Below are 27,500 nucleotides of genomic sequence, written 5' to 3'. Positions count from 1 at the left end.
CTTCTTCACTTTCTGAAACAGCCATTATACTGACACCTAGTGGCTTGGGTGCTTCAGAAAGTACTAAATGTATTTTAAACATGGCCACCTCCGTTCTATGGAGCATAAACTGCCTCACCTGAGGACTACAAAACATTTTGATTCTTTATCTAATATGAACTGGAAAAGATGAAAAAATTATAAACAATCACTTTCATAAATAATGTTTGCTAATTTTTGGTGATAAAAATTATTACTGTTCCTTTAAAATACGTTACCAAGAGGAGAGGGGCAGTTGCTAAAGTTGGTAAAAGTTGGTAAAAACAACCTCAGAAATAACCTCAGGTCAAAAGAGTCCAGTCCATGCTGTGCTTATACTTGCTTTCGTCAAATACTAGAACTATGCAGAGTATCAACCAGTGACATACATTACAAACACAAATACGAGTCATGAATTTATTCATTTGCCATATCTCATCTTTGTTTCTGTTCAGTTTTATGGAAATTCTGGCCGGCAAGCTTGTATTTAAGGCTTTCATGTTTTTTTGAAAACGTTACTCCAGAATTGACAAAGAGTTTAAGCAAATGGGGAAAAAAACCAGGGATTTAATAATTCATGCGCATCTCGTTACGCCAGTAAACAAGCGTCAAAGAATATTGACCAATCAACGGTCCTTTAATCGGGCATGAAGGCGGTCCTCCAGTATGCAGCCTATAGCTTTTCAAGGCGAAGGAGGTGTGTGTGGCAGCCTTGATCTGCGTTCTTTCTGGACCGTCAACAGAACGTCTAAAAGTAATGTGGTACCGCAGAACTTCCAATGTCTTTGCGTGCGTCGCTTTTGTTAACAGGTGTAGAAGACCGGCGGTCTTCAGCCAGGCCAGGTGGCCTTCCACGATCACCTCGACGCATCATTACAGAGCTGTGAACTCTAAAACAAAAACGCGGGCACAACGATCTAATGTCAGGGACAACGTGGTATCCAAAAACAAGATCTCTGTTGACTTTGAACAGACCAAAGAAGCCTACAAAAGCAAAAACACTCTCGAGCTTCTAAGAAGCCTGTTGGTTTTTAAACTGTGCTCATATGACTTCCTTGTTGATAAGAATAGAGAGGTACGTGCTTTAGCTTTCAACTGATCACTTACTCCCCGGTTCTTCTTACTGTTAAAAGTTTGCAGCTTAACTGCAGGACCTCAAATGGACCGTGGCTGTACGGAGGCCGTCGTAAATGTTACTGCATTTAACAAGTACTATTCAACATCTTTGACACTGCTGCAACATAATGGCTTCTCTAGTGTCCCATGATTCTATTTCGTCGTCCCTTGCGTGCTAATTAGTGTGCTATCGTTTTACCCCACTCTGTACTTCCATCAGGAACTATCAGTAACTTGGATGGGGTGCCAAGCTTTGGCCCCGTCCCCAAATTGGGGGCGGAGTAGCAGTACAGAGAAAGGAGCGTGTCTGCAGATGTCTCATCACCAGTGCGTGGACGCGCAACATGAACTATACATGACGTGCAAACTGACGCGTAGAACCACACACTGACCCCGTGTGGACAGAGACAGAATATACAAATTACCAAAGAGTAGTCAAGAGATTCTGGTTTGAACAGGATAAAATGCTTTTCACCTATTTCACTGTGCTTTACTATTTGAACGATAGTTACAGTCCAGTTAGTTACAGATTTTCACGTTTTCCTTGTGTGTTCTCATACGTCTCCATTAACTTTGACTTGAGCATTTACTACTACCTATTTACTGCTAAGACTTCTTAACTGCTCTGTCTGTCTCTCTTCATACAACATGGTATGTTTTAATGTTCGTTACTTTTTTTTCTGGACACCTGGAATCTAGTAGTTTTGCTTTATGAAGATTAAGTACCACAGTGACAGTCAAATGTGGTTCCAGTGGCCCTCAGCACTGGACACTTAGTGTCTTCCCTTTCCTGAATATCTGCTGAATACTGAGATGTTCGTGAGTTGAATTGGGTGTGTTAGTGGTGTAATGGAGGCATGTGCAGTGACCCTTCAAGGGGACACCCAAGGAACAAAGACAGAGCAGCTTTGCCAACCCAGAGCTGCACATTTTAAATGCCTGCTGCTGACCCTCCAACAGGTAATGGCCCTGGGCGAGAAGTTGCTGGGTGTAAAGGTGTTTGAGCAGCTGATGAAAATGACGTTCTATGGTCAGTTTGTGGCTGGTGAGGACCATGAAGCTATCAGACCCCTCATTGAGAAGAACAGGGCCTTTGGCGTAGGAGCTGTGCTTGACTACAGCATAGAGGAAGATCTCTCACAGGAAGAGGCTGACAGGAAAGAAAGGGAGTAAGTGTTTTCCTTCCTTTTATCCCTCCTGCTGTGTCAGTGTACCTTTAGATTAATCTCTTATACCCCCAAAAAGATGCCATCTTGCATAACATGAATAATGCCAATTCACTACAGCAGCTTGGTGCACCCAAGAGGTTTATGGGTAACGCAGTACACACTGATTTATGATGTGGCATAATTCAAGAAGGTCCTGTTGGTGTTGAATTGAGCAAATTTTACACCAGAGCAGCATGTACGGCCCAGCTACAATGAAACAAAGAACATGAGAATCATGTCAGTCTGAAATCAGTGCAGTTTGGACCCCTGGGGGTGTTGGCATTAAGAAACACTATCTTCATCCTACCTCCCTCCAAAATGTTCTAACGCTTCACTCAATGGTAATTCACATCATATTTGGAAAATTAAGTCAATTATGGTCATAGTCAGTAGTAACAGAGCATTGTAAAGATTCCCTGTTTTTGAGTGTTCTCTAAAGGTATAACTTGCCAAGAAGACTGGGAGTGTAAGTGGACAATCTCTCTAGTTTGAGTAAGTAGTTGCGATGTGATTCACACTATGTATGGTTAATACAGGGCTACTGATCATTCTTGACTGGGTGAAATCTGGGACATTAAACAATGCTGTCCCTTTAGGAATGATCAGGGGAAAAAGGTTTTTATTTAGGAGGAGAAATATGTCAGTGCCCCAGTTTATCAGCCAAAATATCAACTGCATTTATTTTGTTTTAAACAAATATTTTTTTGTGTGTTGCTGTTTGATCTAAAGATTGTCACCTTTTTATCCTATATTCTTAATCTCCTAGATCTGATTTTGTCTCTGGTGTGATAATGTAGAACTATATCATTGCTTATGACACCTTTATATCACTACTGTGTCATCATTATGACGTTTGGTTTGAACAAATTGTATCAATTTGTTATAGCAGCTGACTCTTTCCAAACAAGCACTATAATCCCCAGTGGTCCTTTGCTTGAAATATAAAAGAAACACTGCCCACTGGAGGGAGGGAGAGAGAGGGGGAGAGAAAGAGAGGGGGGGGGGGAGAGGGAGAGAGAGAGAGAGAGCATATAGCGAGCTGTAATAAATATACTTTTTTCCACATCACATTTGTCACAACTGCCAGGCATCTAAGTCACTTAAAAACATTTACCTAAAGTTGCAAAAGGAGGCATCAATTATTGTAAATACATTGCTCTACTCCTACAAACCACACGAGGGCGCTGAATCATCACATACTCTATGCGGTTTGACATGGCCAGTTTATTGGAAATGCTTTTTATGACCGCAGAAGACCAAGGCTGTCCATAGGCTAATAAAAGCTCATTTATGTTCATCGTGTGTATGTGTTCCAGAACCTCTGCCTCTATCAGTATTGCATTACTGTCCACCCCACCGGACCCGGTAACGATGTTACACAGAAGTGACGGCTCAGCTTTTCAGCATTACCAAGAGTGCAATATAAAGAGAATGGAGGATATGGTGTCCATGTAGGAGCTGGTGTCTATTATGAAGGCCGGGTGTTGGTCATCCTGAAGGGGACTGACATTCCATCCTTACCTTGCGTTTTTTCCACAAACCCAGGCTGTTAGAAATACAATATAACAGATGTGACTAGATTGTTTTCTCTGTGCAGCTGTTGTTCTGTTTTAATCCACGAGATGTAGTAAATTTACATTTATAAATAATTAGGCTACACATCACTTACACTATTATATGTATCTCAAATATGCCATTGCAAAATGTCTTTTCAATCAGAACTATTGATTATGGAATTCATGTTATTTGATTAATTTGTTTTAAGATGTAAACAGATCTGATTTTGCATACTGTGGTTACCATAGTAAAAAAACAAAATAGAATCACAGAGCTCAACTGAGCAATCTTATTTAGTTAACTAGTTTTAAACCAAACAGAGTAAGTAGATTGAATAAGAGAAATTAGGATATTTTGGTAAGCAAAATTTGCAACAAATACTGAGTAAGCAGTGAAAGTCAGTGAGAAAAAATGCCTAGCAAATGAAAGACGAGAAACTGAAGTTTTGCATGACCTGAAAAGACCACTACAGGAAGTACCATCAGTCTATTCAAGACTGAAAAGGCTTCTAAGCACAATTTGTGGTGTGTGATTCCAATGTTACACCACTGTAAAGCAGGACTCGTGTTAGAAATCCACAGATGTCAAAACAAGCAATGTAGAGTGCTACTGGACACCTCACTGGAACTGAAGGAACAACTTAAACTTTAAATATTTAATAATATCTGTTCTGGTGAAACTTTTAAGTGCTTCAGAATGTCAGTGGTGTGTTGGTGAAAGAGTGGTGCATGGTTTGGATTGGGTCTGAGTTTGGCATGCAGCTCGTAGGCTTAGAATCGTGTAATGCCAGTGTCTCTGCAGAATAGCAATGAGCGGGAGTGATGGAGTTTAGCGCGAGACAGTTTAGATGACCAGAGTACCATCTACACAAATCCCAGTTGCTGCTGCAACTGACATTGCAAGTTAATGGCCATCATAAACACCAAACGCCAGCTAAGTTTCCCCTCATCTTCTCATTCAAAGCTCCGTGAGAGTAATACATGTTGCTAGTTCTTTGGATATTGTGTCTGTTATTATTGTATTAAACTAGCTGTGTTTAAAGGAACATCACAGCAATGGTTCAGTAATATCTTTGTTTCTTCCTTGTCAGATCTTGTATGCTGGTATCAGAAAAAGAAAAGCTTGGTGAGTATGTCTGTTTATCTCAGCATTTCTATGCTGTGGACTGTAGAAGGTTGCGATAAAGGGGATGTTGTGTAAAAGGTTCCTGTTAAAGGGAATGCCGATTTAAAGGTTGCAGCTAAAGAGGATGGCATAATAAAGGTTGCGGCTAAAGGGGATGGCGTGTAAAAGGTTGCAGATAAGGGCAAGAGCAGGTTAAAGGTTGCAGAGAAAGAAGAAGGTGTGTCTGATTGTTTTGCGGCTGTCTGATTGTTTTGTGGGTCGTCGAGAGAGGAGGTCCATGGCCCATCGGAGGTTTGCCGATCGACGGGACCGTGTAACAAGCGCTCGCACATACTTCTACGCCGACGAGGTCAAATGTGACCAGCACATGGAGATCTTCATCAAATGCATCAAAGCGTCAGGTGGAAACAAATCAAACAGGATTTCTCACTTCAGGAAGCGATATTTCAATCAAACTATTATACACTGACCCAGTGATACTGAAGGGAGAACCTAGGGAGGGAGAACCCAGTTTAGAACCCAGGGAGGGAGAACCCAGTTTAGCTACTAGCTCTCCTAATGGAGAGACACCTGTTCCACACCTGTACTGACACGCACATGTTCACGCAGGTGGAAACCCTGAAGACGGCTTCTCTGCCATTAAGATGACTGCACTAGGCCGGCCACGCTTCCTGGTAGGAACGTTGGTCCTGCTGGACGAGAGGGTCAAGAGGGGTTCAAGTGTACTGAGAATTTAGAACACCTTGTTGCCATGGTGAATTTAATGCAGACCCCTTAGCTCAGACCCCTGCTGTTCTCTCCTGGTCCTGAACCCTAGCTTCAGTTCTCAGAGGTGCTCATGAAGTGGACTCGATTTTTTGGTTTCCTGGCAGCCCTGCAGGGTGAAGATGGTCGAGAGGCGCTGGAGCAGAGACTGGACCTGCAGCAGGTGCAGGTACGGGGAGAGGTCATGCTGAGTTTACAGCATCTCAACACACGCAACTACAGATGCGCACACACACACACACATGTACACGTGTTAGAGCAGATAGAGCCTCTGTAGATCCAGACAGACTAAATCAAATAAACGTCTGTAGATTCAGACACCCTACACGCCTCAAAGAGTCAGAGTCAGGTGCAGGTGCATTTCCTATTCAAAAAGAAAAAAGTGAATGTGTGTGTGTGTGTGTGTGTGTGTGTGTGTGTGTAGGCATTCTCACATTCTCAAGAAAGCATTAAGAAAGCATAACCTCATGGGTAGTAAATGGTGAAAAGAGGTCAGTTTCTCAGTCTACTTAAGAATTGGAGAATTGCCATTTCAGGACACATTCAGCTCTACACCATAACCCTGGATCTAAGAATCATAGATTTTCATTTAATATTTAGTATCCACTTGACTTTAATATGTACTAACTAGCCATTCAACCAGTAAATACTGACAGATCTTAATGTTGATGACAGTGATTTCATGATGAGCTATTGAAAATTGTTCTTTAGTTACACTCATGCAGTTACATGTATGGTTATCTTCTATGACAGTCTGTACTTTTCAGAAGTTTGGCTTTTGCTTCTGTTGTAAATCAATATAAAAAGGGCCCAGCTGCAAATGAGATGTTTCTGTTGGGTTAACCTGGTGCTTTCTAGAGCCTTTTTCTTTTTAAGAGCACACAATTAAAACACAAAGCGACAATGGGTGCCTTCTGTGAAGCCTCCCCTGCTTATCGAGGTATCGGTGCATACATCCGTTTCGCTCCTCCAGGCGTGTTTGACAAAGCTCGGTGCCGGCGGCGACCTCCATGGCTGGTTCTCCAGGGAGAAGCGGTGCCCATCAGGGTGAGGACAGCTGTCCACATCTCAAAGGTTTAGAATTGCTCACCATGACTAAAGAGTCAGGCTAAAGCACATCCTCTCATGTTCACACTTAAAACTCTGAAGTGGGCTGTAGGATGTTGCACCGCTGGTAGCTAAAGTGAGAATTAACGCTGAGCTAATTTAAAAGTTTTAGATGTGATGAAATGCAAGGGCCTCTGTTAAAGTCAATCCAGCCTGTTCTTCCATGCATCTAAAGTATGTTTCTCTGCCCTTGAGTGGGGCTTTGTCTCCACTTACCTTCGGAACTGCTTTATGTGGACTAATCTAGTGCTTGCCTTCTAGTTTCAGTTTTGTGCACATGCCTCTTGGATCGTAGATGTATCTTAATCTTAGGAGCACAAGCATGCTGCATGATTTCCCTTGTCAAATGAGCAAGTTAAAATTTGCATTGTACTATGTTCGGTTTTGCATGAACAGAAAACAAGACTGTGTGAGGGATGAAGACAAGTGTTTGTTTTTCCTTGCTTCTAAAAGTACCATCGACATGTTGGACTGGAAGTGCCTGATTGATGAGAGAATGAGGATATCTGATCTTCTTGTGGTGCCCAACCTTGAGGTAGGGAAGGAACTGGACACTGATATCTTAAGTGGGGCACAAATGAAGAGATTTATCGACCTTATTTTGCAATTGCCTCCACAAACACTGCAGAAGCCCTTTGACAGTTATTACTTGCTTTGAACGATTAGATTGATAAGGTCAGCCTTCTGTGTTGTTTTAAAGAGAAGCAAAGGTGTTAATGGGATGACTCGGATCCAAGACTTCGACCTGAGCATGTATGCCCATTGCTAATTGCTATTTTATGAACTTGGAAGTCTCTTTTGTTGGCTAATTAGGATATAGAATGTAGCTAACAAAATTATTTATTTTCTGCAGCAAAGATGTAGGAATGATGAACAAAACAGCCTTTTCAGCCATTAGATGAGTTTCAGATAGGTTTCCAATGTCAACTAATAAAACTCTAGAACTCCTTTGAAATCTTTTCGAACATCCCTGAAATCCTTTAGAACCTTGCTACATTGCTAGACCCCTGCTGATGCACTTTAGAACACTGCTAAAGAATGTTTGTGCATCTGTGCAGTGGAAATAATGAGCTTATTGCAAGTAATGCAAACGATTTTTGAAAATTCTTCAGTGAACTGAATACAAAACTTTACCTTGTATCACATTACAGCCATAGTCAAACTTTCCCGCTAAATGTATTTGCTAAGAAAAATAAAGCCACTTCCATTACTTTAACAGTTAGGCCCTAAAATGTTGGCCTTGCTCATAACCCAGTTTTTTTTCCCCTTGTTTCAATAGGAAGGCCGTCTGGAGCTCCTTTTTAGTAGATTCACTGAGGAAGAGGAGAGGCAGATGAAGAGGATGCTCCAAAGGCTGGATGTGCTGGCTAAGGTAAGACCTGAAGGCAAGACGCTCTTCTTCTCCTGGTCCTGGTCCACATGATGCCTTAACATGCTCCAGCACTCGACCTGCCCGTGCTGTGGGCTAGCGGGTCAGGCTCCATCCGTCCAGCATGGCGCAGCCGTCCAGTCCTGTACGTCTGCTAGAAATCCTACAGTCAGTGCGTGGCCAGCTCCTGCCGTGGCCTGTTACCTTTACGGGAGCGATGTGTCCTGAGTTTACAGAGAGCTGAAGGTTGCAGCAGACATTAGGAGATGCCGATTTTATGAGCAGGAATGAACACAGCGGAGGTTCCTGCTGTGCGCCTGTCTGCGCAGAATTATAGCATGCTTTTGTCAGTTCAAGTCATGTCAGGAGGTAAATTCAATTCAAGATGAAATGAATTAATTATTTAAAAAAAAGGTCTTAAAAATGTATTAGTGAGCATTGGTTCGTCAAGATGGATTTCAGTTTCTCTGCTGAACAGGCTGACCTGAAATTGAACTGAATGAGTTTATGTGGAGCGTAGCCTTCAGACTAGCTTATGTCTGAGAGAAATATCAGTTCTTTTCACCTCCTGAATGATGATAGTCAATGCACCAACTAACCGTCCTATTGATAGATGTTTTTCAATAATGCAGTGCTAATTATGTGTTATTTGGGTTATCGCTCCAAGTACCACGTCAATTTTCAGTAAATGCATGAAAACTGACTTTTAAAACGTGTCTATGGTGATATGCGGTGAATGACGTGTTGATACTTTGATATGCTGGAGCATGCCACGGAGAACAGCGTCAGGCTGATGGTCGATGCAGAACAGACGTATTTCCAACCCGCCATCAGCCGACTGACTCTGGAGATGCAGCGAATTTTTAACCGAGACAAACCTGTCATCTTCAACACTTACCAGTGCTACCTCAAGGTGAGTCCCACCCACCCTAACATATGCACACACACACACACACACGCACACGCACACAAATGATCTCTGTAGTCTTTAAGACAACAATAAAGTCAGTTTTAAGGACACTGAAATTCCTGAGCTATATTTCTCAAAATTCCAAAGCAGAAGACTCTGTTTCTTGGTCTATGACAGAAAAACAATGCATCAAAGGGTTTTACATAAAAGTATATTTACATATATTTAAAAATATATACATATATTTTACCTGCAAACACACAGAAAATCTCAGAAATTGAAAGTTTAAAGTGGTGGAAGTATATATCATAAACCATTGATAAAATCATCAATGAACTATATATCATTTTTCCATCATTTGCGTGCTTTACTAATTCATAAAGGCAATAAAACAGATATTACTGTGGTACACCAGGCCAGATTTCTCTCTTTACAGGATGCGTATGAAAACGTGTCCATGGACATGGAGCTGTCGAGGAGAGAGGGCTGGTGTTTCGGAGCCAAGCTTGTCCGGGGGGCGTACATGCACCAGGAGAGGAGCAGGGCTGCGAAGATTGGCTACGAGGACCCCATCAACCCTGACTATGAGACCACCAACCACATGTACCACAGGTGAGAGGCTCACAGCTTCATTATCAGAAGAGCTCATCAGCTGACTAAACAGCATGGTAGGGGAGGGAGGAGGAATCTTATGAAATGTCATTTCAGCACAATTGAGTTGGATTTGATTATGGTATGGTATGGTATATTGTAAATATATATATTTGAAAGCTACTGAGAATTTTGTTTTGTACAAAAATTGAGCGCATACTTTATTGAATACGTTTATAATCGATAATACATCCTGTATTTTATATATTGGAATATACAGGAAAATCTTCAGCTAATGCACCTTTTAAATGCTAAAGCATGTTATGTAAACACTGATCAAAGCTCCTGTGGACACACTGTAATATGTCTGGCTGAGAGTGTCAGTTATCGTCTGGATCTCCTCTGCCCACTCAATTGTGCCATTGCTGTGTCTCCTGGAGGTGTCTGGACTGTGTGTTGGAAGAGATTGTGAAGAACAGGAAAGCCAATGTCATGGTGGCAACACACAACATAGACACAGTGAAACACACACTCCAGAGGTAGGAGCCCTCTCTGTCGTGCGCGCACACACACACACAGACAAACAAGCACATATATATATATATATATATATATATATATATATATATATATATATATATATATATATATATATAGTGAAACACACACTCTAGAGATAGGAGCCCTCTCTTACTCTATCTCTCTCTCTCACACACGCTCACACACACACACTCTCACACACACACACACTTGACCTCACAGAATTGTCACATTACTCTCTCACCCTACTCACTCACACCCACTCTATCCCTCAGTCTCTGCCCTCTGCTAATATTAAATGACTCTCGCCCAGAGCTAAGTAGTTAAGCCTCAGTATTAGCAATCAGTTCCAACAATCCATCACCCATGGTGATCAAACCATTCTCAAAACAAGGCCAGTGATTGATGCCCCCTGATAAATGAGTTATTGGCTGTATAAATAAAGGCTGCAATGTAATCTTATTTATTGCAGCACAATCTTTCCTTTAAGGTTGTACCTTATTTAGCAGAGCTCTCATCAGTGACCATTTCACTGCTGATTACCAACTGATGAAGGGCAGACCATGACAAGAGGATTACAAGAGGCCTTTAGAAGATCTGTGAAGATCTGAGACCTTGTGAAGCTCTTGGCTGACGGGGCTAATGTCAGGGCTTGGAATGATCTGAGAGCTCTGCTGGAGTTTGTTCTACGACGAGATTATGCACTGATGCTGTTTTATAGGATGACTGAAATGGGTCTGGCACCAACCGATAGGAAGGTTTACTTCGGCCAGCTATTGGGGATGTGTGACCAGATCAGCTTTCCACTGGGTATGATGCGTGCACACACACAAACACACACACACAACTTAGCTTCTAGTACACCTGTAGCAGGTGTTACTGGCATGGTTGAGGTGTACTGGGATGTGGACTACTGCACATGTGGAACAGGTGGTTGGGCTTGTGGACTGTGCTGGCAAACACTTGTACAGCATTCAGGGACTTTAATCTAAAAAAGCAATGAGTTCATTTCAGGTTAGTATTGAACTGTCTCTTCTCAGAAACATAAATGTGTCCCTGGTCTGCTTTGTGTTTCCCTGGGTGTGGGTGCGGGTGTGTGTAGGTCAGGCGGGCTACCCTGTGTATAAGTACGTGCCGTACGGGCCGGTGAGTGAGGTGCTGCCCTACCTGTCACGGCGGATTCAGGAGAACCGGGCTGTTCTAAAGGGCGTGCACACTGAGAGAGAGCTACTGTGGAAGGAGTTCATGCGCAGACTTGCCAATGGAGAGCTCCTCCAGAGACCCTCTCTGTAAAAAAAAAAACGTGCGTGCGTGCATGCGCACACACACACACACACACACACACACACACACACACACACACACACACACTCTCTCACTCTCTCTCTCTATCTCTCTCTCTCTCTCTCTCTCTCACTCACAAACACACACACACACTCCCAAATATATATATATATATATATATATATATATATATATATATATATATATATATATATATATATATATAATATTACGCACACACACACCACAAGCTCTCTCTCTCTCTCTCACACTCGCATCCACAGACATACACACTCACACACACACACAAATGCATATGCACACGTGCGCTTCTCCAGACTTGATGTGTCTTACATGGCAGATTTTAAACCAACGCAAATCCAACATTCTGCATCGTCGGCCTGCACGCACAGAGGTCTGCGTCTCCCTCTCTCTGTCTGTCTCTCGGTGGTGCTCCCACACTTCTGAAGACCGACTGCCGTCTACAAGCCTCAGTCTTGACTTGATGCGTAAAGCTCTGTCTTTTCTTTTCTTTCTCCACCTCTACTCCATTCTCTTCCCCTTTTCTCCTCATTTCTTCTCTAGACTCCCCACTGGAAAGTCTTGCAGTGCGGTCCGTCTTAAAGACAGACTGTACTTTACCAGGTCTGTCTTAGCAATGTGCACCTCTCTCTCTCTCTCTCTCTCTCTCTCTCTCTCTCTCACACTTTGCCCATCTCGCCTCACGCGTTGCTCCACCTGTCTCTCCACCCCCTCTGCACACACCTGCTTCTACGCCTCGTCACATTCTCTTTCTTCTTCTTTCTTTCTCCCTCGTCCTTCCTCCCTCTTTCGTTCCCATTGCTCTCTGCTGCTCCCACGTCTTTCTCCTCTGTCTCTCTGGTGTCTTTATGGCACTGGAAAGGCCTCCCTAAAATGTCAGACCGCTGCTCACGTTTGTGCGCCGCCGTCATTCTTCAAGTGGGACAACAGTAATAAAAACATAAGCATTACAGTGGCGATAAAAATGACCATCAGTAGCACTTTGTTAATGATGGTTTAAATTAATCAATAACAATGCATTGATCTTCAGTAGCTTATTTAGTTATGCTTTATGTTTATTTATTCAAAATAATATCAGCTTGGAACAAAGAAAAGTATGCAAATCAAGGAAGTGCTAGAAATGTGTTTACATTCTGGCACAACTCAACATCTCAAAAACATGAAATACTTTTACAGTAAGACTTAAAATCTCAGAACATGAAATACTTTTACAGTAGGTTTTATACTGTGTTTTATTAACACACTAAGCATAAAAATACTTTGACAACACAAATCATAAAATCGGATTATATTGGGTTTTTTTTTATGCTGGGACATTTGATTAATATGAAGTCCAGTTATTTATTAATAATAGAAACAGAAGTTCTTGTCTCTAATCGAGTGATCACTGAAAACGGCGGATGTTTTATTGTTAATGAATGTGCCTTATTGACTTGTCCACAGCCTGTTCTGTTATTCAGGACGTGTCATGCTGGGTTGATGCGGGGAGGCCATCGAGATGAAGAGCTTGGTGTGCGCCTTCATGAATGTGATGTCCAGTGTGCATGACCGACCCTCCCACGCCACACTGCTGTCTTTGCTTGGAGCTTCACTTCTGCCTTTTTACTGTCATGCTGATTTATTTTCTGCTTCCTCTGTGACATCTTGAAAGTGAATGAATTTTGCACAATAATTAATTGAGGAGGCGGGACTGGACTGAGCCGAACTGAATTCGGTGAGATTGCGCGGTATGTTATGTGTCGTATCGTGACTATGCTTTCTCTGGAATGTATAATGCCCTGACAGCCTGGCTGTCATTACCGCAATGACACATGGGATCTGGTCCATCTGAGTCATCCTGTTAGGTTTTGTGCAGGAGGCAGAAAGAGGCTATCCTCACTCCTCACCTACCAAGCAGAACAGCATGCTAGGAGTCTCTTTCAGTCTGGTTGCCACCGAGGGCTGTTTTTAATAGAAGACAGACAATTAATTTATTCCCCCCCCCCCCCCCCCACCCCCCACCCCCACAAAAGAAAGGATAGACACCTTACCGGTGACTTGACTTCACAGCTGCATGTCTCACATGCGCACACACACACAAACACACACAAACACACACACACACACACCTTATTTGGTGTATATCCTTAATTAAGCGCAGGCATGTGAATACATATGCATGCACTGCCCCCACACACATACACACATTATTAAATGCAAATAATTAAGTAGGTATATAATCCAGTTTGGTTTATTGGAGTACTGTATTCTGCTTTAATAAAGGTTTGCCAGTTCTGTTTGATGCCTTGTTTAGTGTACATTTTCAGTGTTCATTAACCGTGTGTGTGTGTGAAAGAGAGAGAGAGAGAGAGAGAGCGAGAGTGCCCGTGTCCACAGTTTCTCATTCTGTCAGCATCAGAACCCCCCTGTGGCTTGTGGGTCATGCAACTGTCCTCACACCTAAAATACAGTAATAACGCGTAAGAACAGAGGTGCTTGGCAGTAAACAAACTAGTTTATTGTGAATGAAATGGGGACAAAATGGGTGTGAGAGAGAGGAGGGAATCTGAATGTGCAAAAATCATAAAGGTGAAGTAAATCTTGCATAGGAGCAAGTAGCATGCACACACCCACACAGAATGGATAGCACCTTTTGGAGACAAGCTCATGAAAGCACAGACAGACAGACACACACGTGCGTGCAATCGCTGTATTAATTTAATGGATTGGCAGATAGCTCTGCAAGGTGTGTGAGTGTGAATATGGTAGTTAACCCTGCTGACAAGGTGACAATAATCATCCCCCCCCCCCAAAGCACCATCGACAAGAGGGTTTTAAAAGTGCATCAGATGTGTCATGACTGTCTGACCTCTCAAGAATTAATTACTTTTTTCCTTTTATGTTTCGACAGGGGCTTGAGGTTTCTCCTTAATCGGATCTCAATTGCTGGTGAGTCCAGCGTTTCCTGATAGGAATACTAACTAAACAATGGCAGGGACAGTGCATGTTTCTCTAGCAAGAGGCGAAGTCCTTCTATTCCTTCAGATGCAGAATACACGGATATATATATATATATATATATATATATATATATATATATATATATATATATATATATATATATATATATATATATATAGTCGCCTTCAGCTGCATGCTTTGATAGGGGCCTTATTTTACTTTTAAACAGCGCGACGCAGAACAGGCAAGCTGACGAGACAGAGAGATGGCCGTGTGTGCGCAGTAGTGCGCTCGTGTGTAGGACTGTGTAGGAGAGCTTAATAAAGAGGACTGGATGCTTTGAGGCAGCTCGCTGAAAAGCTCGGCGACGCCTCTTTCCTACTGAAGGGAAAATAGCTTGTTCTCCCGACCGCTCCTCTCGTGTCAGGCGGGGGCGGTGGAGAGGAGTTAAAAGGCTGGAGGTGGGCAGGCGGACTCAGAGGAGACGAGGGTACGGGTCAGCGCTCCGCGGCAGCACCTTTAGTTATTGAACGGCCCAACGGCCGCCTCACCGTGCTGAACCGCGCGGCCAAAGGCCGAGAGACGGCAGGAAACCGTTTCGTGAACTGTTTCAGGGGGCGTCGTGCAAATTGAAACAACAAGGGCGAGTGGCGCCGTTTGGCAGCAAGCGGTGCTAAACGCGGCACGCATGCGGGCAAGTCTGCTGCAGAGTTGCGAAGGCACTCATTATCTCCACAGAAGCTAAAACCTCAGATACAGTTTCATAAGGACTGCATGGTACTATGCTGCTGTACGTGTAATAAAGCGCTTAGGCAAATCTGGCCGATTTCAACCCAGACCATGTTTAATGTTTGTTTTATTAAAACTGAAATAGCTCCTGGTATTGGAGATGATGGAGATAAATCTTTCATCTATTCCACCGTCCCCGAGATGTAAGTTAATACCTTTTGCCTTCTTTTCCATTTTGCTTCAAAGGTTGTCTGTGTGAAATGTTTTTATTTTTACGTACGGCTTAAATGAAATCCATCGTAAAAGTGGTGAATTAAAGCTGGTCTACTGTTTTTATATCTTGATTGATTCTGCCTCTGTCCCATCTCTCATTGTTTCTCTATTTCTCTCTAGCTCTCTGTATTTTCCTCTAGGGAATTGGTGAGCTATGTGCGCCAGAAACATGTGCTTGTGCCCTCTCTTCATGTATCATGAGCTTGTTGACCACAAGAGTGACACTCACACAACCGCACACGTGCACACGCCTTATCATCCGGCCGATACAACAAATGCACTACCACTGACAGCCATTAGAGGGTAGTGCAGCATTTCCTGCTTCTAATTTTCGGCAGAAACCCAGCAGGCGTGGTGTGGCTGTTTACGTATGTGCATCCTCGGAGGCAGGGAAATCTGAAACATTCACCCAAAGCGCACACAAAATGAACACACAGCAATCCGACATCGCAGTCTTTCATCTTTGCATGCACATTAAGTCAAGTCGTACCTCACACACAGGTGAACAATGGCATCTGAAAACCTTTATGACACATCACTGGGATCAGTGTTTTGCAGTAGCACAAATGCTAGACCGCTATTGAGGTATTAGATTAATCAAGTCCCTGTTCTCCCAACCTTGACCCCCCCCCCCCCCACACACACACACTCATTCTCTCTTTCTTTCTGTCTTTCATGGGATATTTTTTGTTCTTTTTCTCTTTCACATGTTAAAAGACACAGCTCTGGATGAGCACGTCTTTTATTCTGCGGTATGTTGTAAATGCTTAATTGACTCCCCTCGAACACACTGTTACTGTTTGTAAACGAACACCGTGCCATTCCTGACATGCCTTCCTGGCGAGGGCTGCTGTGGGCGGCGGCTGATGACATTTGGAATCATTTCCACAGTCTCGACGGACTGAGCCGTGTGTGTACAACAGACTGGTTTGGCACATCCTCCTAGTCTTCCTGTATCCATCTCTCTCTCTCTCTCTCTCTCTCTCTCTCTCTCTCTCTCTCTCTCTCTCTCTCTCTCTCTCTCTCTCTCTCTCTCTCTCTCTCTCTCCTCCCTCCCTTTCTCTCTCTGTCTGCCTGACTGTCTGTCTCTCTTGGTCTTTGAGGAGATGGATTTAGAACTCATTCAAAAGGACAGACAAACCACACACGGGAGTAAGCCTTTCCTTCCATTATCTTTGAAGAGAGCAGAGAGGTGAGAGAGGCAAAAACAATTCCAGTAGCCACGCACTGCTGCTGGAAAAATACGCACACACCCATGTACACATGCATATGTGCACCCCTCACCTCACCCCACAACCACACACCCACCATCTCTGTGGAGCTCAGTCTTTCTTTCGTGGGACTGTTTTTGGACTCTTTCACACAACTGTGTTAAAGACACTTCTGTTTCCTAGCCTGAGAGAGCTCCATTTCTCACTATGGTCCCAGTTTGCAGGCTTGTACAGCTAAGCTATCTGAACTCTCCTAGACAAGCAGTTACAATAGAATAGTGTATTTGGCTAGCACTGACAGGCTGATTGCCAGCAGAAAATAGGGAGAAGAGAAATCCAGGTGTGCTGTATGTTTCCCTGACCCCAGGTCAGGATTTTGAGTTATACTATCCTTTCTCCCTCAGACCCTCTGGATTTCTCTCTTTGGTTTGAAATAAATAACTGACTGGTCCCTTTACCTCCCTACTAACTTTTGCAAACATAAGTAAATCAGGCAGAAGAAGTGCCCAGAGTCAGGAAGAAGAAATCAGACATTTAGAGTCTGATAAAGTTTAGGCATAGTTCTGACCTTAGGGGCTGATTGTTTTCCTCTGGAGCGACACTTGTGATGAACTGCCTTGCAGGCAGAAGGCACCAGTGTGAATTCAGTAGTGTGGGACAGTGGGTTTGCCCCAGGGAGGGGTCATTTTTACCCCCAAGGGAGGAGTTTCAAAGTGAGGGCAGAGCCCAGGTACCTGCATGCTTTGCAACCACCATGTTTTACATACCTCGTACGCGCATATTAACGTTCATACACGGAGAGTGAATTGTTTATGGAGTACAGTACTAACTTCTGATTTCTGCAGATAAGTGATACAAGCCTGACATAAGTGTGAGCTCTGCTGTGAAGACCCAGGCAGGAAGGAGATCTCTTTACGTGGTGTGAAAACACCAAGGTGTTGTGCAGTGTGTTCAAGTGGGCCTCACCAGGGAGCCAGGCTTTGGAGCAGCTTCCTCCAGACAGATTCTAGGCAATGTGGGTGTTTATGGTGATGGCACTCTTTTGGAATGTGCGTGAGCTTGCATTTAAACACAACACCCTCTCGCTCTCGTATGTGCACTCCTTCATGGTCAAAAAAAAAAAAAAAAAATGCCGCCATTACTTTAAGAGCCACATTTGTATCTGAGTAGCAATGACATCATATGAGCAGGCTAATTAGTCCTACGAAGCGTGTGCAGTGGATATAGTTACATTATTAGCCTTATTCCTCCTATTACCGTCTGGTAGAAGATACTGGAATATCCAAGCCATCTCTGTGAGAATGTATAAGAGCTTTTCCTTCAAGCCATCAAGCTACTTAAAGGCTGCCCCCCCCCCCCCCCCCCCCCCCCGCCATGCAAAAACTATTCTTCCGTCTAAACTATCAAAAACACATTGAATTTTTTTCTATTAATCTTTTTCCCAGTAACATTCTGCTGCTATTGTAAATTGTACACAACAAATCAAGTCACCTTTCACAGACTCTTCATATAGCCTATTCTCTTTGAACCAGTCATCCTCACTATTTATTTATTTACCTGAGACAGTGCATATTTATCAGCGTCTCAGTTTCCATAATCATTGTAAATGTGCCATAATCAGATAATAGAATTTTCATCTACAGTCCCTGGACAGGTTATTACAAATTAATGCCCAGTGTCATCAATTCAACACATCAACAAGCACTACAATGCAATACAATGTAATACGAAAAAAAGGAATGCCAAAAAATGGAATAGAATGATCAAACATTATTGTAAGTTTGATTTACTTTAAGTGATATCTTAAATTTATGTTTAAGTTTGATAATGTGTTCTCTTTCTTAACTCAGTCGGTAGACATTTCTAGTAATGGGTGGCTCTAACTGAGAAAAATGTTGGCCAACCCTTGCTGTGTTTATATTGTAAAACACAGACTCCTCTGGGAGTTGCCTGGCTGCTACTATCCTGTGATATACACTGACTCAGTGGAAGAGGTACAAGACCATGGACAATCTTAAAGATAAGATAAGCATCTCCAAAATATTTAGGACTAACAAGATTATATTGTTAGTAAATTATATTTTGGTACTACATGACAATGATGCTAACTATTAGGCTTCAGGTTGAACACTTATAAAGAGACTATTGGTTTCAGAGTGGTCATACTTGTTTATGACAAGCTTGTAAAACAGTGTATTATATAGGATACAATTATAACATGCATAAAGAAGTTGGAAGCCTCTGTTATTAAATATAGTGTTATGTGTCTAAGGTTAGCTATGTTCAGTTTTATAGTCCTTGCTACCTTTTGAACATGCTTTTTAAATTACAAATTTGAATCTATAATAATTCCAAGATATTTAAAATCAGACATTATCATGAGTTTTTTGCCGTTAAAAAACCCATCAGCTTCATGAGTCCACGTTAATTGATTTGTTTCTTGTTGTTTGATTTTAGCATGCATAAAAAGAACCATGTCATTAGCATACATCTGTATGTTGTCAGATGGGCAGACTAAATGTACATCATTAATATGCAAACTTAACAAAATAGGACCCAGTATTGATCCTTGTAGTACACCAATATTACAGCAATATTATGTTGATTTAGTACTGCCAATATGTATACTTTGCTTTCTGTTTATTAAATATGAATTAATATATTTAATCATTAAAAAATGACTGAAAATGGGATTATTTAGACAGGAATACCATATGGTTTGCAGTGTTAAAAGCCTTTTTTAATGAAAAAAAAAAAGCAACAGTTCCAGCACCTTCTTCTAATTTTGATTATATACTTTTGGGAAAATAGCAATTAGCTGTTTCTGTTGAGTGGTTGATGTAGAATGCAAACTGCACTGAATGCAAAAGGGTATAACCCTTACTCAAGTGAGCAGTTAAGTGTTTTCTAGCCATTTCTTGGCTATCTTGTAAGATACATGTAAAATACTAAATGGGTCTGTAGTTTTCCACAATTGTTTGATCACCAGTTCACCAGATTATGGATGTAACGATAGGTGACTTCCAAGTAGTTGGAAAGATTGATTGCTTAATTGAGAGATTATTCAGGTGAGTAATGGGATAAACTAAGATATCCTTATATATTTTTAAAAATATAGTGTCCAAACCATAAGCATCCTTTGAGTCTCTTAAAGAGCTCATAATGTTTATCATTGCTGATTCAGCTATTTCATATATTCAAAAAATTTGGTTTCACATTATTAATGGGAGTTCTATAGTACTAGAAGGGAAACAAGTGAATTTATTAAAGAAATTAAACATGCTTGCTATCATATCATCATCCTGAATGAAGACTCTGTTCATGGTGAGCATTATTTCTCTATTCTACGTATTAAGATTTGACCAGATCAGTTTCCTATTTCCCCTTGCACCATCAGTTATTTTCATAAAAACTCAGCTTTAGCTTTCCTTATGGTCCTTACTACATTTTTCTGAAGCGATTTAAAGAAATGCCAGTCATTACTGTGATTTAATCATTAGGCCTCCTCAATTTAAGTACTCTTTTTAATGCAAAGTCTTGCTCTTTCATTTATCGCTTCAGGGCATGATTAAGCCATGCTAAGGTGTTCTTTGTCTAGGTTTGTGTTGTATTTTGTGCTGTGTTGTGTTATATTTGTTTTGGAGCATTTTCAAAATTATTCATTTAATTTTTTTTTGAATTCTCTGTGAATATTTTAATAGTATTTTCAAACATTTTTTTGTGAGTTTTCATTTCAATAATGTGATTTTATGGTCAGACAAACCAAATAAGCAAGTTATGAGATTTTATTTTTCTCAGGTCTGTTCATTAAACATCAGGTCAGTTTGCATATATTATTAGATAATGCTGGTTGATGTAAACATAACAATAAAAAGCATTTCTGGAGACAGTGAACCATTCAATCCAATACATTCCAGATCTATGTCATGTGACCATTCAATGTGACTACATTTAACTGCCTCACATGGATTAACAATCCACCCCCTCTACCCTTATTTTTATCCCTCCTAAACATATTTTACCCAGAAACATTAAAAACTGCCATGGGAGAAAATGTGTCTAACCATGATTCTGAAGTACCTAGACAATCCAGGCAAAAATCAGTCAGTAGATGCTCCAGTTGATTGGAGACAATAATATGAATATTTAAATGTCCACATATTAGTCTCTAATGTGCATGGATTCTAGAGAGGTTTTGCAAGATTAAAAGTTTGGAAAAAGTTTGTTCAATGATATTTCACTTTTTCACTTAATTTAGTCCTTTTTTTTTGTTTGTTTGTTCGGGAGGAGACAATTTGTTTGGTCTTTTGTTGTTAGATTTGCAGTTCTGCAATTTTGCCAGCATGTTCAAAATTTGGTACTCACCAATACCAACTGTCCATGGACACGATTGTCCTCTGCATGCCACATAGGTCAAATCCGTACTGGCTGCCAGCGACGTTTACAGTGATTATGAGGTCAGTCCTATGTGCTGTATCCTGCACTATGTTGTGTGTTCGCACTTGTATGTGGCAATGCAGTAGTCCCTCCCTCTAAATCCTAGTGGGACATTGCTCTATCTGGACAGTCACATGTCATTACAGCACACATGCATGCACACATAGATCAGGAAACCGGTATGATTTCTGATTGATAACACTCATTGAAAATAATATTTAAAAAAAATCAAGGTTCCTCAGCATGCACTGGATGACTGATCAATAATCAGAATGTGTGACAAAATGTCACAGGAAGCTAATAAATGCCATGGAAAGAGGGCAGCTCACTCAGGCGTGTCTTCACAACACAGAGAGCACTCCCAGTGGACACGGAGCAGGATTCACCACGTCCCCCACAAGATACAGAGAATTTTCTTGTGGAAGTCCCTAGATCTGCTAGAGTAGACATTATAATCAGACAGGAGAATACACTATAATCAGACATATGCACATACTATAAACCAATATGGGACGGCAATAAACAGAGAGGGGTACTTGTTCTATAAATATACTGAAAAATAGCAAGAAAGTGTCGTTAGACAGGTTAGACAGTCGAGTTCAAACAGTTGTGATGCCTATATTAACGTGGTGTGACAGCCTGGTACACTCACTAGGTAAGTTTCATGTGTGTCCTAAATTATGCAGGTAACAAGATCTGTATGGACAATGTGAGAAATAGCTGTGGAGTTTACACTGAAAATATGAGGGATCCTGTTTGGCTGTGAGGAGAACACCTACTTAAACTGCATTGCACAGTAGGACATTATCAAAGGCATAAGATTTGTGTCTAATTGTAATGGGAGGTCATTTGTGAGATTTTAATAAAAGCTGGTTAAATTCAATTTAAAAACAAACAAACCCAGCCCAATAAAATAAACAATGCCTAATCATGCCTAATGATACCTTGCAAACAATACTTATGACCTAGTGATTGTTTCATGGAATGAATGACAAATTAATTAAATAAAAATAAATAAATAAATAAAAAACCTCTGGAAAATTATGCTGGTTATCATTTTTGTCTACAGAGGGTAATGTTTGAAACAGTAAGAGTCAACATTGGTTTGATACTGTATATCATATTGTTTCAACAATCCCAGCAAAGTTAAAAAAGACCAATTTCAGCAAAAAACAAAACAAAACAATTTCAGGTTCAAACAGCACTCTTATGAGCCACCAATACCTGTGGTCTACCCGTCAGAAACTCCAATAACTAGCTTCAAGTGAGCTTATATCACCCCAGTCCTCTGAGTTCTATGACAATTTGCCAGGTATTAATGGCCACAAACGCCAAGCTGTAATGGACAAATTGCGTTTTGACATGGCTGGCTTTGCTGTCAGACCATTCTAGAGCTAGGAGGGATCCCAAGGAAATGTCACCTAGCAACCTGTCGGCTCAGCAGGCAAGCTGCTGTGGGTTGCAATGATGGGATGGTGCAATTTATTTGTGACTTTGCCCATTTTTCCAGACACCTAACGGTGAGCACAGCGGAAGTGCAGTCACAGATATTGGGCCACATCGGCTTTGATTTACTGGGAAAAAAAGGCACAATAAGGGGTTTCCTGAGGCGATCTGGAATGGTTATAAATGACAGTTGGAATAGGTCTTCAAGGAACAGGAGCCGCAGTTCGGCGCGTCTTGTGAGGGGCGTAAGGCGGAAGTTCCAGCTGGCTTCCAATTCCAAGTTTCTAAGTTTTCAATTTTCTCTCTGCTGCACCACAGTGATTAGTACACATCACATACAGCGAGCCAAAGCGCAGTCCTGTCTCTCTCTGTGGATCGGTACCCTGACCCCATATGCATGCCTGTTTTTTATATGGGCCTAACAGGTGTATAAGTAACATGCAAGGTGGTCATAGCAGCTGACTCAGTGAGGCTTGCAGGCATCCCAGACGGCAAACTACCGAGGATCTTTCACCAGATTTCCTTGCTGTTGTAGCTAAACAGTGCATCAAACGTGTTTTGAGAGCACTATCTTTAGGTCGCATTGGTTGTAATCTCCTCTCTGGACTGTGCCGTGTTGATATCAGAGTTCGAGGTGGATGTAGGTGGTGAATGCAGTTCATACCCGAGAGTGAACGAAGACAGCAGTTCCGTGAATAAACAGGAATTCTTTCAGCACCTGACCTTTTCATTGTACAGTTCTGTGCCTATGAGCCAGAGATTTCAGTCTTTGTGTCTGAGGTAAGAGTTCACCGAAATCCCTGCGGAACAGACACACTGCATAAACAATGTACAAAATAATAACTACCCACACCCTGAGTCATATTAAAGTGACAGTAAAGAGCTTCTGGGTTAGGCTGATGTGGGAGCTAAGTCTAGCCACTAGAGTTCCATTTTAACTTTTAATCTTAAGAAGCAGTTGTCATAATTAGGATTCCACACAGTTCCATTCCACCTGCAAACTCAAGGCTGTTTCAGGGAGTGCACACTTAAGCTTTCATTCCATCTGATATCCACAGTTGCATGGTGTAGATGAATCGGAAGACAGAAAAAGGGCAGCATCTGACCATTAGCAGATCCAGACTACGATTCATGTACCATCTGTTCATTGGTTAAAAAAAGAACACCTCCACCTTCATTTTAAAGTCCTGTGCACATGAGCCAAGGACTCTATTCTTTGTGTCTGAGGAACATAGGTTCACTCAGATCCCTGTAGAGAGAGATAGCGATAGAGAGTTAGTGAGAGAGATGTGGATTTCATTTTGGCCAAAATAATTTTTTGCCCTGCTTGGTCAAAGGAGTGATTGGGCCCACTTAAAAATATCAGTAGGCTAACACTTAGTTAGAGACAGTTCGTATGACTCATTCACATTAGCAAACTGGCCCCCAATAGGGCTGCATTCATTTTTAATGACAATTGCATTTGCAAGTGTTAATTTATGTCTGCAGGCTTAATCTCAAAGTGCGGCATGAATGTTTTCACAACTATTTAAATTGTCTGCAAGTATGCCACTACATGCAGTGGCAGCAAAGACCTCTTCTATTCAGGTTCAGTAAAGATGACTTTTGATTTGGTAATTATGTTATGAATTGCAACATTTTTCAAACTGCTTGTCAAAAATTATGGAAATTCAATGACTGAGGGCTAATTTCATTACTTTCCAAGCCCTTAATTAAATTTTATTTATGAATTTCAAGGATTTTTAAGTCCAGTGGGAAACAGAGGTCTGAGGAATAAATATTTTCTCATATTTTCCATTATAATTATTTTGCATAATATAGTATGTATGTATAATATACTCTGTCTTTGTCTCTCTCAAGTAAAGTAAAGATAGCTTTAATGGTATGACTATACAAAATACAATATTACCAAAGCATTAAGATTGCTTACATTTAACCAAATAACAACCAAACAACAACAATAATAAGAAAGGCATTATCACCACCACCACCACCATAATAATAATAATAATAAGAAGAATTTTAATGACAAGTCACATTATGACATTAACAAGAAATTAAACTACTTAATATGTAAACATTAGCAAAGAAGCCTGTGTGTGTGTGTGTGTGTGTGTGTGTGTGTGCGCACATGCACAGGAGTTGGTATACGTGTGTGTAAGGGTTGATTTAGATATGAGAAGCAGGAATGAGGAGAAGAGAGGTTGTTCCTGACTGTCTCTTAGGCGATGACATCTTGCTACATATTTTGTAACAATGGTTGATATGTGCCTTGCTCCAAGAAAGGTCTTTTCATGTTGGGTCATATTATTGAAATTTGGGAGTATATTTTGTATTTTTAATGTGAAAATGTCACACAGGATTTTAAATTTTTCACCGAAAAGGAGAAAGAGTATCTCAGTCTCAACCTCACTTGTCATGCAGTGATCACATATTCTTTCCTCAGGCAACTCTTTCTATGTCTGCCCTTTTCGATAGCTAGACTTGTTCATTGAGCCTGTACTTGGTTAGGATATGTCTCTGCTTTGCACCTCTGACAGTAATCTCATTTAGTTTTAGATTTGGTGGTTAAACAGTGCTGGTGAGAGGCTGGTCTGTTAGTAGTTGTTACCGGGTTAGTGAGCCTCAGCTGACTAAGGGAACTGTTGCTAGGGTTCATGCTGTATTTCTCTGTGAATGGTCTTTACAATGAGAAATTTAGGGATCTTTTTTTTTGTTTATTGATGATGGGAATCTGCCCAATTCTGCCCTGTGTGCACTGGTGAGCATTTTCCTTTGGGTTAGGCTTCTATTGGATGATTGTTCCATCTAGTGTAGCTCTGATAACTGAGTGGACCCTGTACCTTACTTCCATACAGCACAATGGGCTATATTACACTATCCAATCATTTGGGCCACATTGAAATGGGTATATAAATGTTATAGAATTTCCTTTTTATTGCATATAGTGCTCTGTGAACTTTTTTTGCATTCAGTGCCTTGCTGAAGCTCCCTGATGTGGTAACGATGAGGCCCAGGTAAGTGTCCTGCATCGTGCGCTCTAATGTGCTGCTGTCTAGAGTGAACTGGTGTCTTTGTTCCTGGCATCTGGTCTTCTTTTTGGAAGATTGTGATTTTTTTTTTAGGTTTACTGCTAGGGCCCAGTTGTGGCAGTAGTTCTCCAGCAGGTGCAGGTGCTGCTGGAACCCCTGTGCGGTGGGTGACAGTAGCACTAGATCATCCGCATAGAGCAAGAATGTAACTTTCCTGTCTTCTAGGGTGATGGACGCAAGATGGATGCAAGTGCAGAGGGATGCAATGAAAATAAAAAGAGCACAAACACAAAAGAAGCATACAAAACCAAAAGTATATTATACGAAATATGGTACACCGAATGCAAGCACAAGAAAAAGCAGCCACTAAAATGTAGCGCATAGCCAGACATAACATACTGAATAAGGCAAACAAAACACAGGGCTTAAATACATGAACTAATAAGGAACAAGAAGCCACACCAGAAACCAATAAGGTGCAGGGCACTAAACAAGGGGGCGTGGCAAAACGGAACCAAGACATAACCAGGAACAGAAACTAAAACAAATGACATGTGTAGGTGTCACCGTGGGAACCGCAATGCCAGAAGGAGGAAACCATGACAGTGGCTCAGGTGTATTTAAATATCTCATTTCTGATGCTGTTGGGGCCACAAGCTTTTTTTTTTTTTTACTTTAGGGTTTTGAGTTTCTGTGCCAAATCTTCTTTGTTTTCTTTGTTTGGGTATTCTTTAAATTCAAAATCTTGAAATTTTTCTTGATCAGACTGTAATTTGAATTTATGTCTTTTTTGATGTCTTTATTTTCAAAATGTCTTTTCCAGATTTCACCATTTTACAAAGGTAAGTCTTGTGGTTTAAGGTTACAAAACTGATTTTGTTTAATAGAATTTTTCATTTCATGCAGAATTCTGTCTATGTGATTTCATTTTTAACTGTCATTATTTATAATGTTTAAGGTTTAAATAGTATTTTATTCTTAATACCACAGCTGTAGAATGTACAGGAAAAGGGAGGATGAAAATGTGAGTCTGAATAAGTGAAAAGAGTTAAACTGAAGAGTTTAATGAAACTAACGAAAATGAAACTGAACATAAAGAAAGAACAAAAGAAAGCCAATGGAACAAAACAAAAGAAAGCCAATGTAACACTATCAGTGACCGACAGTTGGTCAAACATAATAACATAACAACCACAATGAGGCTCTACACATACTACAAAAGGAAGGCATGGCAACAAATCAAAACAGGAAACAGGTGCAACACAAGAAAATGTAAACAAAACACCACATGCAATGCCGCCATCGTCTAACAGAGACTCTTACATTTTGGTCTTCTGGATTATGGTACTTGGAATTAGATAATGTTCTTTATTCTTTTCTTGCAGATTTACAGCTGGTGTCAAACCATTTTTTTATTTGATTCTTTTTTTTTTCCTTTTGCTGTAGCTTTTCTCAACATCAAGCATATTTGCTTCTTTTTGGTACATGCTGTTAATTTCTTTTACAGCAAGGTTTATGATGGTTTTGTCACTTATAAAATTAGTGTTAATAAGGTTAGTGATTTTGTCAGTAATCTTAACTAAATTTAGTGTATTCATGAATTTTCAGAGCTATCTGGAGCCTATCTGTATATTCTTTGGACAACGTACAGCTTACTTTTCTAACTTACTTGGTTTTGGGTTGATTGGATTCTTGATTGAGGGACTCATTAATTTGGTTACAGTCTGATAGTGGAGTTTGCTGTGAATGCATTGAACGAAGCTGGGTACATCTCAGTAATTGCACAGTCAACTACACTAG

At 41.0% G+C, this 27,500-nt stretch overlaps 1 protein-coding gene across 4 annotated transcripts; it reads left to right on the top strand.

Moving 5' to 3' along the window:
* Positions 1-714: 714 nt before the first annotated feature.
* On the top strand, positions 715-13,608 carry prodhb (proline dehydrogenase (oxidase) 1b). 4 transcript variants are annotated; one of them, XM_035530328.1, is made up of 15 exons: positions 715-1,093; positions 2,095-2,303; positions 4,990-5,024; positions 5,291-5,425; positions 5,634-5,698; positions 5,842-5,958; positions 6,763-6,836; positions 7,293-7,431; positions 8,176-8,268; positions 9,032-9,178; positions 9,612-9,787; positions 10,207-10,305; positions 11,028-11,116; positions 11,409-11,609; positions 13,076-13,608. In XM_035530328.1, exons 1-14 carry the CDS (start codon positions 776-778, stop codon positions 11,597-11,599), a joined length of 1,887 nt encoding a protein of 628 aa, XP_035386221.1. In that variant the 5' UTR covers positions 715-775; the 3' UTR covers positions 11,600-11,609; positions 13,076-13,608. The 4 variants fall into 4 exon arrangements, with proteins under 4 accessions (XP_035386221.1, XP_035386222.1, XP_035386220.1 ...); XM_035530329.1 differs by having other exon boundaries at positions 5,282-5,425; positions 7,350-7,431; XM_035530327.1 differs by having other exon boundaries at positions 5,282-5,425; positions 13,093-13,608.
* Positions 13,609-27,500: the final 13,892 nt, after the last annotated feature.

This window comes from Electrophorus electricus, chromosome 9 (assembly GCF_013358815.1).
Source record: "Electrophorus electricus isolate fEleEle1 chromosome 9, fEleEle1.pri, whole genome shotgun sequence".
NCBI classification, from domain to species: Eukaryota; Metazoa; Chordata; class Actinopteri; order Gymnotiformes; family Gymnotidae; genus Electrophorus; species Electrophorus electricus.
Note: the sequence above shows the minus strand (reverse complement) of the source record. Positions and strands in the feature narration are given on the sequence as shown.

Bases quoted from the DNA above. Each gene is read 5' to 3' on its own strand.
- prodhb (XM_035530327.1), top strand. From the start codon at position 776: ATGTGGTACCGCAGAACTTCCAATGTCTTTGCGTGCGTCGCTTTTGTT. The intron at 5,025-5,281 runs GTGAGTATGTCT...ATTGTTTTGTGG, and splicing joins ATCAGAAAAAGAAAAGCTTG to GTCGTCGAGAGAGGAGGTCC. The intron at 5,426-5,633 runs GTGGAAACAAAT...ATGTTCACGCAG, and splicing joins CAAATGCATCAAAGCGTCAG to GTGGAAACCCTGAAGACGGC.